Here is a 15,474-nt window from a genome sequence, read left to right as displayed (position 1 = left end):
ATGTAATAAAATATATATATATATATATATATATATATATGATAAAGAGTTTGGAGTAAATCTGTGAACCGCTAAAACACTGGGAAGGATGTGTACCATAAATTTCATTAATTTAATCCACTAAAATTTTTTATGTTTATAGACGAAAAATTGAGATACAAAAATAGTAATTAAGGATGAGAATTTATGTTAATGAGTCATATTCGTATTGTATCAAAGTGTAGATAGTTTAATACATAGATTAACCCAAATCCGATATGGATATAATATCGTAAAAAACAAAAACTCAAATACTATCTAATTATTAAATAGGTAACACATTATATAATTTATTTAAAACAATTTAATAATTAGATCATCATATTTAATAATCATATTGATTTAGGTCTTGTATAATTCTATGTGAATCATGATTAATATTTCAATCAAACATGTTTATGACTCAATCGATTTATTTATTTAAAAATAAATTTAAAAAAATTTAAATATAAGATTTATTACACTTTACCCCAACGTATAATGTGTTTTTCACATTATCCCCTCATATTTAAAATCCAACCTTGTACACTTCATATTTCATAAAAAACATACAATGTACATTTGTTGTGTGATAATTTTAGTTGGGGTTGTGTGATGATATTAGTTGTAATAAATGGAAAGTGCGTGTGTTGAATACGTGATGTGTTTGAGTGATGGTAAAATTGTCATTTCAATTAAAATACCCCCAAAACCCCAACCCAGCTCTTCCTCGTTCGGTCGTCGTTCATTTCCTTGGAGCCTTAGATCCCAAAAGCTAATATAAGCATCAAAAGGCTAATATTGAAGACATTGAGCTCAATAATATGTTTTTTTGTGTTGCAATGTTAAGCTTGTTCTTTAATGGCTACAAAAATCTTGACAAAGAGGGTTAGGGTTAAGGTTTCATTTTGATGTTTCAGAAAAATTGAGGAAAATTTAATTAGGCGGAGATAGATGAAAATTTGATAATATGCATTTATACTTTAATTTTAGGGTTAAGGTTAGGATTTCATTTTCTTGACAATAATAAATGAAAATTAGACGTTATGCTTTCATTTTAAGGTTAGGGTTTTGTTTTGATGTTTGAGGAAATTCGAGGAAACAAACACATTATTACCTTGTATTTATCGCATTCCATAAGCTTTCTACCCGAATTTAAATTAGTCTAAGATGTCAAAATACGAGTATCATTACCACAATAATAATGGACTGGAAGATCCATTGATCTTCCAACTATGTTTTTTTTTTCGGGCCACGTCGAGTAATTTCGAGGGTTAGGGTTTCAACTATAATTTGGGTTAGGGTTTCGACTATAATTTAGGGATTTAGGAAAATTCCAACTGAGGATCGAAGGAGAAGGGCTGGGTTGGGGTTTTTAAATTAAAATGACAATTTTACCTTCACTTAAACACGTCAAGGATTCAACACATACGATTTTCGTTTATTACAAGTGACACTATCACATAATAAATGTATATTGTTGAATTTTAAATGTGAAAAGACAATGTAAAAAACACATTATAGATTAAGGGATAAAGTATAATAAGCCCTTAAATATAAGTTAAATAATTTAAAATTATAATTAGATTCTAAAATTATTAAATGGGTTCATTCACGCCATGCATATTACACGAAAAATTATTTATTTATTAAATGCTATTGTGGTATGGTAGGATACCAATTTAACTGAAACTCAATCGTTGTTAACCTAAACCCCATCAAAAACATGTTAGGTTGAAATTGTACTACGAAAAGTGTACTGGGTCCAACCAGTGTTGGGGGATCGCCTCAAACCTTACAACCCCTGATAGAAAAAGGATAATGATGATCGGGATCAAATAGCGTTGGGGGATCGTGTCAAACCTTAGAACCTCTAATAGAAAGGATAATGATGATCGAGTAGAATAGTTTGAAGTTGGGCATTGCATTATGAGGGGGGTTGTTGGCTCTAGCTGCAGCCTGAAGGTACCATGGTACAATTATAAGTCTGAGAATTTTTTGGATGGATTTTGCCTCCTCTTTGAGCTCCTCAGCTGGTCGGCAGCTACTGCAAGAAAATATTCAAAGCAAAGATTTGTCTATCTGTGGACCAAAATTCATTTCACAGCCGATGATTGTATATGATCAATGTATACTTCAATCAAGATCAAAAAAATAAATTGAATTGATTGTTTACAAGTTTTGCAACTTAATTTAAACCTACGTCAAATTGGTTCTTGAAAATAATTAAAACCAACTTAGGATTAAAGATTAAATTCCATTTCATGATGGATGCGTTATGTGAAGCACAGGAGTAGGTCAGGTGGTGGGGAACCCTCAGAGGTTGTGGGAATCAAATGTTTGTACTGAATTGATAAAGCAGATTGGAGATGTTCTTAGGCGGCTTTACAACCTCCATGGCTGCATCCATCCTCATCATATGAAGCAATAATGGCCAACAAACAGGCAAATTCTGTGATCTTAGCTCTTCACCCAGTAAAAAACCTAGATTTATTTGTCTGTCTTCTCAGACATGAAGGGTTGGGAGACCCCAGAAACTAATTTCTAAAGAAAACAGCGTTTCATGGAACAACCCCATCACAAGTCTTTAAACCAATGTCAATGTTATGCCTAACCAAAATAGTCTCCAGTTCAGAAAATTTGAAGGAAAAGAAAGAAAAGCGAACACAGAAATGGCGAAAATGTTCTCCTTTAGCATATTCCAATGTCCCTCACAGCATCCATAGAAAAAAAAAATGAGTTACAGCATCCATCGAGAAGCCTCCAGACATGAAAAATACTCAATCATGCAGAGTACCCAGGATGTCCTCATCCCTATACAAATGAAACCTGCACAATACCCACCACATATAATTAATACAAATTAAAAGAAGTAAACAGCTGTAGACTTGAAATGAGAAGAGGGCAGAGACACGTACTCTTTGTCGTCAAGCTTGATTTGGGAGCCCCCATATTCAGGTAAAAGAACAGTGTCCCCTTCCTTCACACCGACTGGAATCACTTTCCCTTCTCTATCACGTAGACCAGGTCCTACTGCTATCACTTTCCCAGAGTTCAGCTGTCCACAATCATCGAACACATCCATCAATCACAACCCTTGATCATAGACATATAAAGATACGGAGACAATAGGGTACCGTACCTGGGGGACTTCTCCGGAAGAAGAATACCAGCTGAGGTTTTGGATGGAGGAATGATCTTCTCCACCAAAACTCGGTTCAGAGTCGGAATCAGACGCTTCGCCATTGCTTCAGACTAGGGTTTTTCAGCTTTCCCACAGATGATTTCGTCTTCTGTTCTTAAAGCCGGGGTTCAGACTCTTGAGGGTAGTAGAAGGTTCTAGGCTGTAGGGTTTTGGGGTTTCTAGGGTTTCTAGGGTTTTACCTTCTCTGATCTGGGCCGTAAATTTGGGTGGGCCATCTTAGGGTGCGGTTGGCCCTTTTGTTTTTTAAACTTGTGTAGGCTGATTGATGAGTGGATTTGGACTGGGCTTTGAATTTAAATTAAAGCGTCAGTCGAGCCTGCTTCAGTGCTCTCTTGCGTCGGACATCAACGTAATGGCTCCGTTTGTACCCAAAAAATATTTGGGCCCCTATTTCTTCAGCTCGATCTCAAATTGGGCTTAGTGAAAAAACATGTAAAATGGACCGCGCAATCTCTAGTAATTGTTCGTCCTCAGACGGGCCCATAACTTTTGGTTTATCACAGGACTAGATTCACTTGAACCCAACTTTTTGTGAAGCTAAAGTTTTGTTTGGAAATTATTCTTAAAAATAGTTTTCTATCTCATATTCACAAACTTTTAATAAAACAGTTTTTCGAAAATTTATTTTAAAAATATGTTGTTTTTAAAAATAATTTTAGGGTTTTTCAGTTATTTTTTAAAATATATTTTGCTAGTAATTAAAAATATGAAAAATACTTCTAAAACTTTTGCTTTGTACATAAATCAAAAAAATGTTTTTCATATTTGACTTTGCAAACTAAATTCTTTTATCGGATTTAAAAATTTAAAAAACCCTCGCTTTCACCATCCTCAAAACCCTATTCTCCAATTTTTATTTTTATTTTTAAATTTTTTGGCCTTGACATAAAATTGAAGGTTAAATTGAGTTTGACTTAGATCATTTGCATGCCATAACATGAATACTTAATGCCATGACTAACTACTTGAAACCCCTAGGAATAAATTTAATTTCTATGCAACATATAAAAGTAGGAGAATCAATTTCAAAATCAATTCTAGGATAGGGAGTTGTAAGCAGAATACTGCCCTTCATCTCCACATTCCTTTAATTTACAAATTTTGTTTGTGCTTATCGCTTGATACAAATTTGGTCACAAAATCGATCCATGTGATATATGGTCAGACATGAACGATTTGACCCTTTAATATCTCCATATGTGTAGCTACTGATTACATATGCCACTGACAGTGACAAAGAAAAAAAGGTGACAAGCCTCCATCATCTCTCTGATAATCCAATTTTATATGTTGGAATTAGGACCGGATAATTTCTACCCGATCCAAGGGATGGAATTAGTCCTGATGAGTCCTGACAGAATAATTCCTACTTGGCGGATGGGATTTGATTGCAAAAGTGAGGGCAAGCGTGATCAACCTTTCTAGGTGATATTGTTAAATATTTGAGCAGCATCGTCTGTCCCTAAGGACCCTGTGTTTATGGGTTAGGCTTATTGTTCCCTTTTAGGCCTAAAAAACTTACACTCAACTTCTTTAATGTATATCCGATTTAGGTATGCATCTTTATGAATGAATCCATGTATTAAAATGGCTTAGGGGTGGAAAAGTGCCTTCTTTAACTAGACAATGCAAAAGAAAAATGACAAAAAAGAAAAGGTGCATCTTTTTTAGCTTATTCCTATAATCAATAAAATAAGATGCCATCTTTCCGGCCCTCGACGACCCTTCCCTATCAGCATTAAAAGATCTGTGTTGCTTTGAAGGACCCTCATTGCCACTACACAAACCATCAGTGAAATGAATGCAAATTTCTCCTTCAATGGATTGAGACAAAAGAAGTGAGAGGTAAACCCCATAACCGATGCACCACAATGGTTTGAGTGGAAGATGAAGGTGCATGTCTTACTTTTTTCTCTTCCCAAGTCAAATGTAGAGTTGATAAGGCTGTACCTGTATGCCTTGTGTGAAGCATGGTAGTTTGAAGCTTGTACTTAAGAGGTATTGACTAGAGACACACCAAAAGTCCCATTTTTTCTCAGGGACCCATTGCCTAATGGCTTATGGGTTTATGGGTCCAAGCCCGTGAAAAGGACGGGGTCACAGGGGCACCCCACTTGAGCATTCAACCAAACTACATTGGCATAATGAATAATGATCATTGCACTAGTTCTCATGTGACATGTGTTGTGGCGCCGAGTCATGCGACCCTAGGCCCTAGCATTATATCAAACACATACATGCCTGCCTTCTCCACCAATTGTTTGTCGTGTTTGATAGGTATGCCGGAAAGAGAATCTTCAAACACCTACTGCTTTTGAAACACGGTTGACATTCATAGGACCAGACCATTATTCTTTTAAACTCATCATCTCTTTAGGCACCCCAAAGAGCATGTGACCATATGGCCTGTGTTTGCAGATCAAAAGTTGCCCAAAAAAGAATTGGCTGATCTGCTTTAGGACCATTACAAGTAGGCTGAAGGAATGGTGCACATGAGCTTGGTATCTTCCACAAGCAGCACCTTTTAATTTCTTCATGTGGGGCATGCAACCATTTTCTCATATCCACTTCCGTCAAATCTTCTCTCGAAAACCCCACGACCTTAATCAACTAATGATTTTCCTTAAGAAAATTTTGAGGTATACAAACCATAATTACAGGTAGATGGCAAGTCAATTAAGGTGCAACAGTCGATAGGACTACGCCATGTCTATGGTGCAGCAAAAAAAGAAAGCCACTGATTAAGGCCATGATATCAGATAACTACAACAACAGTGGGATTCATATATGGCCAAGGCGATGAATCTTAGCCAGAAGCTCACTGATTCTTCCTTTTTTTTTTTATATTTGCAAAAGGTTTGTGATAATGTGAAAGCATACTGGCATGCATATATGGAAGCTGTCCAATCCATGGTGGCTGTGCCGCGTGTATGGCCATGGTATAGTTGGAGGTGCGGAAGTGATAAAATCACCAACTTCCTTATCGGAGAAAAAGAATTCCATGCCAGAACATTAGTGTGGAGTCTGTCCTTTTTCTAAGAAATTCTCGAACAACCTCGCAGCCTACCAGCAGGAGAGATTATTACTGATTGGTTAAGTTTTACAGATTTGATGAGATTAAGACAAATAATTTTCCCGAAGAAGTTTCTTAATATAGCAAGGTACGTTGTTTCTGTTCGTTTCTATATCTTGGACTCTTTAATGAATATGAAAAAGATGAGCAGGTGAGAGCAACACGTGGGCGTGCCGGAGTGGTTATCGGGCATGACTAGAAATCATGTGGGCTCTGCCCGCGCAGGTTCGAATCCTGCCGCTCACGCGCAATTGATTCTATTCTGCGTTATTGGTCACATTCATTTTCAGACGCCTCTATCTCATGTTGCCTTTGCCCAAAACTTGCCTGTCTTCTTTTATTATTGACGGGGTGGTGGTGGGGCTGCCATTCCTGACAATGAGTCGCTGGTCCAATTACCCTTTCTTTCTTTCTTTTTTTTTTTTGTTTTTTCCTTCTTTCTATGCGTTATGTTATTTCTACTCTTGAAATGAATCAAACCCTTTAATATACTGCATCCATGTATACTAGGCTGGGACGAAATAGGCTAGCAACTTAGCTAGCTAGGTTGACAAAGTTTTTCAATTTTCTACTGCACTGAATTTTCATTCAGCAAGAAGACATTCCAAGTGGGTAATGTTTGATTTAGCAGTTTCAATGTGGGATTTTTGTGCTCCGAAGATATATCATCTCATGAACTGAACGCTGATTTTGGACGGTGAGTGAGTGGACCCTTAATCAGTCGACTTGGTCTAGGACGAGTCTTTTCTTCTGACCTAAAAATCAAATTACCATCATTGAGGTTTTTAGTCTTCGTTATTCCTTTTTTCCTCTATTGATGGGATGACGTCTTCGTGTCAATTCAGTCTTCAGATCCCCATTTTCTAGTGAATATTTGCGGGTCCCTTTTAAATTCCAGAATCTCCCAAAGGGAAGTGGCTTTAATTCTTCTGTCCTTATCAACAAATAAAATTTTTATCTCCAATTAAGCATCAAGTGGGCGTGCCGGAGTGGTTATCGGGCATGACTAGAAATCATGTGGGCTCTGCCCGCGCAGGTTCGAATCCTGCCGCCCACGTTTTGGCCTTCCATAATCTCCCCTTCCTTTTGCTTTAGTTTTGCGCTGATGAAGTTGGTGAATGGATGGGGCATTTACAAAGTTGATACCCACTTCCATTTCATCCTTCAATTCTCTTTTCCCCCATCACCTTCACCCTGTCTTTATATTGGATTTCCTTTCCCTCCCCTTTCTTCGTATTTTATCTAGCAGAAAAGTTCACCTTCTAAGAGACTCCACAGGAGCTTCTGTCAGTTTAGGAAAAAGGAAAAAAGAAGCATTCATATTTTGATCATGAAGGAAAAAGAAGCATTAAGATTTGGCATTATTATATTAAGGCCATTTCTATGTACTACTATTATTTATATTATGATTAATAAAAATAAATTTTAGTTAAATAATTTTATTATTTTGTACTAGTACTAGTACTAATGTTAACATACCTATTATTATGATTATTATTAGTATTATTATCTATACTATTAATATTATTATTCTTATTTTAATGATGATTATTTTATTTTTATATTATACCCTATCATTGGTACAAGTCATCATAATTTTACTTCATTTGTTTCACACATTAAAATATTAAATGCATTCATTTATTTTTATAAGATGCTTAAATGCCATAGGAATATTTAAAATATATATATATCTCTAGGTGGCTTGTGGAGGATGCACAAATGTTGACTTATGCTTAAAAAAACACTATGTTTTTAGTGTACTTGCTTCATTCATATTTTTGTTGTTTATCTCGTACATGAGCGTAATCACGTTATAGTATGATTTTTATAAGAAATTTAAATTTCTTGATAAGGCTAAAAAATTTGCTTCTAAAGTTGGTCATGACACATAGTTAATGCATATAGTACAAGAGTTATGTATAAACATTAACTTATATTGGATTATATTGGGGATGGTAATGGGATGAATTTTTTCATACGCCTACTTTACTTTACCCTTAAGTGAAATGGTTTTAGATAAAAATAAATGGATTTAGAAAGTTTTTAAAAATTTAGGACAAGTTTAGAGCAAGTTCAAGAATAATTTTATCTCAACTTATCCCTCGATTATATATAATTTAATTTTTTTTTTCCATTTCTCAACTTTTTAAACATAAATAAAATATTATATTTCATAAAAATAAATTATAAAAATTTATAATACATTTTTATTTATAAATTATATTTATTTTAAATAATTTTTAAATTTTAAATAAGATAAAATGGAACAGGTAAGTATGAGAATTTTCTATACATCTCCCATGCCATTTAATTTTTTTAGGTAATGATAAAAATATATAAAAATAAATAGGACTAAGTATGAGAATTTTCTATACTTCTCTCGTGCCATTTAATTTTTTTTTAGGTAATGGACGGAATTAGGATGGATGAAGGTAACTCATCCTGAACCTATCTTGTTGTCATTCCTAAATCGTATATATGTATTAAAATTTTGATGATTCATAAAATGTTTATTAAATATAAAGGATTTACTTTTAATTTAATATTAAAATAAACCTTGAATAAATAATAAATTTGTATAACATTTTTATATCTCAATTTTTTTTATTAATATGGTAAAAATCAAAAGGAAAACTTTAAACTTACAAATCATGAAAAAAAAATTTTGGATACTTATTTATTCTTTATTTTTTTTAGGATAATATTATAAATATAAAAAAAAAAAAAAAAAAGTGGGGAAAGAAACGATGGCTAAAAGAAGAAGCATAGGAGGGAGATGTGAAGCCTCCACTCACACAACCCATGTTTAGGATTAGATCAATCCACATTTTTTTTCATGACTAGACCCTTCTTAATTATATCGACCTCCAATCATTCCAAAAAAGCTACCCATCCTTATTACAAAGCGTTATTTCAACGCACCTTCCATACGCGCGTGAAACCCATCCACATCTTATGACACTGTTCACTGCCACGTGGCATTACGACCCATCACCATGATTCGGTGTGGAGGTTCAGGCAGCTCGCTGCCCACCTCCTCCCTCACCCTCCTCTGCCCACCACGATACATTGAAGCCTCTCCAACAAAACATCAAATAATCCAAGTAGAAAAATTCAAAATTTTAAGATGGGAAATTAATAAATCGGCTATGATCTTATTTCCGAAAACGTTACTTAAGGCCATAAATTTGAATCCAGGACAGAGAACAGAGATGGTCAGCGTATCGGACTGCCATCATTGCCTAGTAAAGCTGCCATTTGATTGGATAGAGCCCACTGATTGAAGTGGGTGCCTTTGGCCAACCGCTAGCTGTATCATAATTCATAAGCTGGTGAGTTATTTATCTCTCTTCTTCCCTCCCCTCCATGCGTCTGAAATGTATTAAACACTTTGTATCTATATATATTTATCAAATTCATAACCAGCTTAGAGAAGTGCACCATCCATGAGTGAGAGAAGTGAAGAAGAAGCCGAATATTCTTCATAATATTCCATATTAACTTCCATCTGCACGTGCCCAATTGCCATTTTGATGGCACACTCGTTAATGTACCTTCAGCATCCTATCTCTGTCTCTCTACGTCTCTGCTGTTTTATGTGTATGGGCGTGGTGTTTGCCGCCTTCATTTCCTTCCGACTGTTGTAGTAGATAGATAAAATAACTTAATTGATACCGATAATAATTGTCTTCTTTTTTACAGTGCGAAAGTGGGTGGGTTCAATCACAAAGCCAAATCGATAAGGTTCTCATCTCACCATAAATATTCAGTCTCTCTTTTGTAGCTCCCACTAGCTCCGCTTTAGCTTTACGAGTTCCACCTTGTAGACAAGTACTCCTTTGTTTTATTGCGGTCTCTGGGGAAGTTGATTGATGTGGGGACTGGAGCTGGCTTAGATAAAATAGAAGCCTACGAGGCTATAATACAAGCCCACCAGACCAATAATCCTCTCATCAATGGAGCCAAATGCGAGCAATTTGCACTCTCACTGCGTGGAGATAACCATGGAGGTGCATAAGGTGGTTCCACCACCCCATAGGAGCACCTTTCAGAAGTTCAAGACCAGGCTCAAGGAAACCTTCTTCCCGGATGACCCTTTGCGCCAATTCAAGGGACAGCCACCCAAGAGGAAGTGGATACTTGGAGCTCAGTATGTTTTTCCTATCCTTCAATGGGGTCCCAACTACAGTCTCAAACTCTTCAAATCTGACATCGTTTCTGGCCTCACCATTGCCAGCTTAGCCATTCCTCAGGTTTTCCTCATACATTTCATTTCCTTCTCATGCTTCTCATCAATTTATACATACTCATTTCACTTCTCAACTTCTTTAATTTGGGTTCTTCGTCAGGGAATCAGCTATGCTAAGCTTGCTAATCTACCTCCCATAGTTGGCCTCTGTGAGCACTCTTTTTGCTTTCAAATTAAGCTTTCCTATTTTTAAAGCCTTTTTTCTTAATATATATACATACCTTTTAAAGCATGTCATCACCTGATTGAATTTTTTTCTCCTATTTGTTTATTCAAATATGTAGATTCAAGCTTTGTTCCTCCTCTTGTATATGCGGCTCTAGGAAGCTCGAGGGATCTCGCAGTGGGTCCTGTTTCTATTGCTTCTCTGATACTGGGATCAATGCTTAGGCAGGAAGTCTCTCCGTCCAAAGACCCAATCTTGTTTCTTCAACTAGCCTTTTCTTCAACCTTTTTTGCTGGTGTTGTTCAAGCTTCCCTTGGAATATTAAGGTCATTTTTTTCTCTTTCCCCTTTACTCCTACAGCTTTTAATATTCCTCTCATCGTTTTATTGATTAAAAGATAAATCAAAATAGATAATACATGGGAATATCTGTTGCTTCTGCAGACTTGGATTTATTATTGATTTCCTTTCAAAGGCTACTCTTATCGGATTCATGGCTGGAGCTGCTATTATAGTCTCTCTGCAACAGCTGAAAGCCCTCCTTGGCATTACGCATTTCACCAAACAAATGGGTTTGGTTCCTGTTCTGAGCTCTGTGTTCCACAACACAGCTGAGGTAACTTGCCTTGCTAAAAGCAACGTTATACATCCTAAGATGGGAAATATATGTTTGTCTCTCTCAATGATTCCCCCACATTTAATCCTGACTTTTCCTTTTATGTCAGTGTTGCTGGTCTCTTCTTACCGTATAAGGGGTTGAATAGATAAAAGGAAAAAAGAAATCATAAGCTAAATAGAAAATCCTAGTGGTAATCACTACAAGATTTAAAAGGCATTAAGCCCATCAACTAGACCATTCCACCCACTTATTAGATGTTATTTTTATAATGATTGGTCTCATCCAAACCTTTTACCGTGCATTCACGTGATGTCATAACATCCAAACCTTAAAACAACAACATTAATTTTAAATATTATTCAAAAATATAATCATTAAACATTTTCTATCATATGATTGATTTTTGAAATTTTATTTTATTTTGTTCCTTCTCCCCAGTAATTTTATACATAGTGTTACTGATTGAATTATTTTGTGGACGTGGTTGTCATAAATTGGGAAACCAATTTTAGGTGGAGTAAAACAAGAAAACAAAATTAGTGATGAATCATAGACCAAATATTTTATTTATTTATTGATTTTCTGAAAAAACGAAATTGATGTTATGTGCAGTGGTCATGGCAAACAATAGTGATGGGGTTCTGCTTCCTATCGCTGCTTCTGCTGGCAAGACACGTTGTACGTTATTCCTTTCTCCTCTCTCTCTCTTTCTCTCTCTTCAACCATGGTCAAACATATCAAACAACCCATGACCTCATGACAACATCTTCATCTATTCCCTATTTAATATTTATTGCCGACAGTGGGACACCCATGGTCCTCTACACACGTGCTCCTACGGTCTATATATATATCCCCAATAGCCGATTTGTTTCTGGATGATCATAGCCGTTGCATGATCGTGTACGGTTATGATGACATACGCATACTGCCCTCACGCCACACAACCACGTCATGTATAGGACTCCACAATATTCATACTCCTTAGTCTGATGAAACCCGTCGGTTTGGATTCTAGTTAAAGCTTCCATGGTATTTGAGAATACCAAATTGATATTGGGTTGTGTGCAATGCAGAGCATGAAGAAACCAAATCTGTTCTGGGTCTCAGCCGGTGCTCCTCTTGCTTCTGTCATCATCTCGACCCTATTGGTTTTCGCATTCAAAGCTCAACATCATGGCATCAGCATAGTAAGTTTTCTGATCGGTCTGTCACTAAGTGGTAATTACCATATGCAGCTCTCAATCCTCATCCTCCTTTCACTGATTACTTTTTATGGGTCTGTCATCAGATTGGAAAATTACAAGAAGGTTTAAACCCTCCCTCGTGGAACATGTTGCATTTCCATGGAAGCTACCTGGGACTAGTAATGAAAACTGGCCTTGTCACTGGCATTATTTCCCTTACTGTAAGCAATTTCCAGTGCTTTGGATTGTGCAAATTTAGCTTAACTAATGTAGTTATATTGAGCCACACCAGCCATGGCTTATATTGGTTTCTGATGGTTCAAACAGGAAGGCATTGCAGTGGGAAGGACTTTTGCTGCTCTGAAGGGCTACAAAGTGGATGGGAACAAGGAAATGATGGCGATTGGGCTGATGAACATTGTTGGCTCCTCTACTTCCTGCTACGTCACAACAGGTTCAAAGCATTACGAGAGATCCCAATTGTTGATGCAGAGTAAAACATGAGTTTCTAACTGAAGTTTAAATTTGCAGGTGCTTTCTCTCGGTCTGCTGTGAATCACAATGCAGGAGCCAAAACTGCAGCCTCTAATATAATAATGGCGGTGACTGTCATGGTGACTCTCCTCTTCCTCATGCCTCTGTTCCAATACACACCAAACGTAGTGCTGGGCGCGATCATAGTCACAGCGGTGGTGGGCCTCATCGACCTCCCGGCTGCTTATCAAATTTGGAAGATTGATAAATTCGATTTCATTGTGCTGTTATGTGCATTCTTGGGTGTCATCTTTATCTCTGTCCAACAGGGTCTTGCCATTGCAGTAAGTTCTCCTAATTCCTTTCATTTGCAGAGGAAATAAACCATTCGATTTCTTTATTTAATCATTCGTTGAGATGCTGATACTCATTATGATGATGATCAGGTAGGAATTTCCATTTTCAAGGTCCTCCTGCAAGTCACTAGGCCAAGAACAGGGATGTTAGGGAATATACCAGGGACAGATATATATCGCAATATTCATCATTACAAGGATGGTATGAAAGTTCCAGGCTTCCTCATTTTAAGCATTGACGCTTCAATCAACTTCGCAAACACCACTTACCTCAATGAAAGGATTTTGAGATGGGTAGAAGAATATGAAGCACAAGATGCAGAAGAGGAGGGGAAAAAGCACTCATCCCTCCAATTTGTGATCCTAGACCTGTCAGGTGAGTTGTATTATTCGATATGCTCATGTTAGTTTAAAACCATAACATAAACATGCTCTTATATATGTATTCGTATAATTTCCAGCTGTGAGCACCATAGACACCAGCGGAGTCTCAATCTTTAGCGACTTGAAGAAGGCACTGGAAAAGAAGGGCCTTGAGGCAAGTACACATATATATATTGTTCATCTCTTTCAAGTCTGTTGTTACTGATACAAAGTTTGATACTTAAATGGTTCCACAGATGGCGTTGGTGAACCCGGTGGGTGAAGTGATGGAAAAACTGCAGCGGTGGGATGAAGGCCGTGACATTCTGAGACTAGATAGTGTTTACTTGACGGTCAGTGAGGCTGTAGCTTCCCTCTCGTCCGCCGTCAAGTGTCAACCATCAAACCGGGCATAGATGGAATGGTTCTGGCTAGGAATCATCATACTAATTCCTCCTTTCACTCTAGGCAAAAATTAAAATTTTCGATTGTGTAATGAAGCTTTCTAGTTTCCAAGTTTTTATTTATATATGGAGCACTACCATTTGCTTGTCACAAATCTAAAGGGATGGAATGGAAATTACGGAAGTGAGTGAATGAGCAATGAATTTGGTGCTACGACTTCTTATTTATTTCTTTGTCCCCCAAATCCACCGTTTTGTTATTAAACATATCTAAAACTAGAATTGAAACGGCAACACATTCACTGGAATTTTTCTTACCCACTCTTATTTAAGAACCCTTTGATAGTAATTATAGCAAATATTTTTAATATTTAAATTTTTTTATTATTCAAGTATTTGAAATGTTAAAAACGTTTTCTAAAATCACTATTAAATACACTTTTAAGTCTTTTTTTGTTAACCGTCAGGAAATTTTCACGAATTTTAAAAAGTGTGAGGGAGAGTGTCAAAACACTTGAAAGGAAATTGGAAGGATAAAGAATGAAAAACAAAAAAAAAAAACTTCAAATTTAATTAATTTTTTTCTCATTTTTTCCTTTTATAAGAAGACCATGGAATTTTGAAAACTTATTATTTTCTAAATAGTTTTTATTATTTTTAATTTACCATTATATTTTTCAATTAAGAGATTTTAGATTATTTTTAATTTTTTTCTGTATGTTTGGTTCTTAGAAATTTTAAGAAAAAGTAAGCGGAAGGGAAAATAGATTAAAAGAAAATATAATAAAAATAAATTTAATAAATTATTTTATATCTTTGTTAAATTTATTTTACTTATTTTTCTTCTTTTTATACAAAGATTAAATAACTTGAAAATGAACAAATTAACAATTTAATATTAATTATATTTTATTTTCTTTCATATTTTTATCATAAATCAAATATTAAAAATCATTTTCTTTAATATTTTTTTTCTTTTTCTTAATATTTTTTTTGAAATCAAATATAGGGTAGTATTTTCATGATCTAAACAAAGGATTAACCCAATGTTTGGATTTGAGAGAAAATACTATGGAAAAAATAAAAATAAATTTAAAATTAATAAGCTATTTCATTTATGTTTTCTCTTCTATATAAAGAGTAAGTCATTAAAAAAATTTTAAAATGTATAACTTTGAACTAATTTAAATTATATTTTATTTTATTTTTAATATTTTTTATGGTAAATCAAACATAAGAAAATTATTTTTCTTAGTACTTTTTTTTGAAATTAAACATAACATAAAAATTCAGTCTTTATCCTTAGCTACAAAAAAGAGAAAAAAATGCCCAAAAGAAACAAAAAATCAAACACTACT

The 15,474-nt window shown here is 35.4% G+C and overlaps 2 protein-coding genes and 2 non-coding genes across 4 annotated transcripts; 3 read left to right on the top strand and 1 right to left on the bottom strand.

The window, feature by feature from the left end:
• Nucleotides 1–2,485: 2,485 nt before the first annotated feature.
• Nucleotides 2,486–3,367, bottom strand: LOC117918726 (10 kDa chaperonin, mitochondrial-like). Its single transcript, XM_034835585.1, has 3 exons — nt 3,163–3,367; nt 2,937–3,079; nt 2,486–2,847 (listed from the first exon to the last, which is right to left on the bottom strand). Exons 1-3 carry the CDS (start codon nt 3,262–3,264, stop codon nt 2,799–2,801), a joined length of 294 nt encoding a protein of 97 aa, XP_034691476.1. The 5' UTR covers nt 3,265–3,367; the 3' UTR covers nt 2,486–2,798.
• A 3,093-nt stretch (nt 3,368–6,460) lies between these two features.
• TRNAS-AGA lies at nt 6,461–6,542 on the top strand. The gene has a single exon. It is a non-coding gene; the product is annotated as a tRNA-Ser (tRNA).
• A 729-nt stretch (nt 6,543–7,271) lies between these two features.
• Nucleotides 7,272–7,353, top strand: TRNAS-AGA. The gene has a single exon. It is a non-coding gene; the product is annotated as a tRNA-Ser (tRNA).
• A 2,548-nt stretch (nt 7,354–9,901) lies between these two features.
• LOC117916896 (probable sulfate transporter 3.3) lies at nt 9,902–14,344 on the top strand. Its single transcript, XM_034833153.1, has 12 exons — nt 9,902–10,552; nt 10,649–10,697; nt 10,833–11,040; nt 11,158–11,329; nt 11,945–12,010; nt 12,409–12,522; nt 12,624–12,740; nt 12,847–12,973; nt 13,051–13,337; nt 13,440–13,725; nt 13,811–13,887; nt 13,970–14,344. Exons 1-12 carry the CDS (start codon nt 10,256–10,258, stop codon nt 14,126–14,128), a joined length of 1,959 nt encoding a protein of 652 aa, XP_034689044.1. The 5' UTR covers nt 9,902–10,255; the 3' UTR covers nt 14,129–14,344.
• Nucleotides 14,345–15,474: the final 1,130 nt, after the last annotated feature.

This window comes from Vitis riparia, chromosome 1 (assembly GCF_004353265.1).
Source record: "Vitis riparia cultivar Riparia Gloire de Montpellier isolate 1030 chromosome 1, EGFV_Vit.rip_1.0, whole genome shotgun sequence".
NCBI lineage: Eukaryota > Viridiplantae > Streptophyta > Magnoliopsida > Vitales > Vitaceae > Vitis > Vitis riparia.
Note: the sequence above shows the minus strand (reverse complement) of the source record. Positions and strands in the feature narration are given on the sequence as shown.

Excerpts from the sequence above, each read along its gene's own strand:
- LOC117918726 (XM_034835585.1), bottom strand. The coding sequence starts at position 3,264 with ATGGCGAAGCGTCTGATTCCGACTCTGAACCGAGTTTTGGTGGAGAAG. Across the intron at positions 3,080-3,162 it reads TTCTTCCGGAGAAGTCCCCC|CAGCTGAACTCTGGGAAAGT; the intron begins AGGTACGGTACC and ends GATGATTGTGGA. Across the intron at positions 2,848-2,936 it reads ATCAAGCTTGACGACAAAGA|GTTTCATTTGTATAGGGATG; the intron begins GTACGTGTCTCT and ends GGTATTGTGCAG.
- LOC117916896 (XM_034833153.1), top strand. The coding sequence starts at position 10,256 with ATGGAGCCAAATGCGAGCAATTTGCACTCTCACTGCGTGGAGATAACC. Across the intron at positions 12,741-12,846 it reads CTGGCATTATTTCCCTTACT|GAAGGCATTGCAGTGGGAAG; the intron begins GTAAGCAATTTC and ends TGGTTCAAACAG. Across the intron at positions 12,974-13,050 it reads TTCCTGCTACGTCACAACAG|GTGCTTTCTCTCGGTCTGCT; the intron begins GTTCAAAGCATT and ends TTAAATTTGCAG.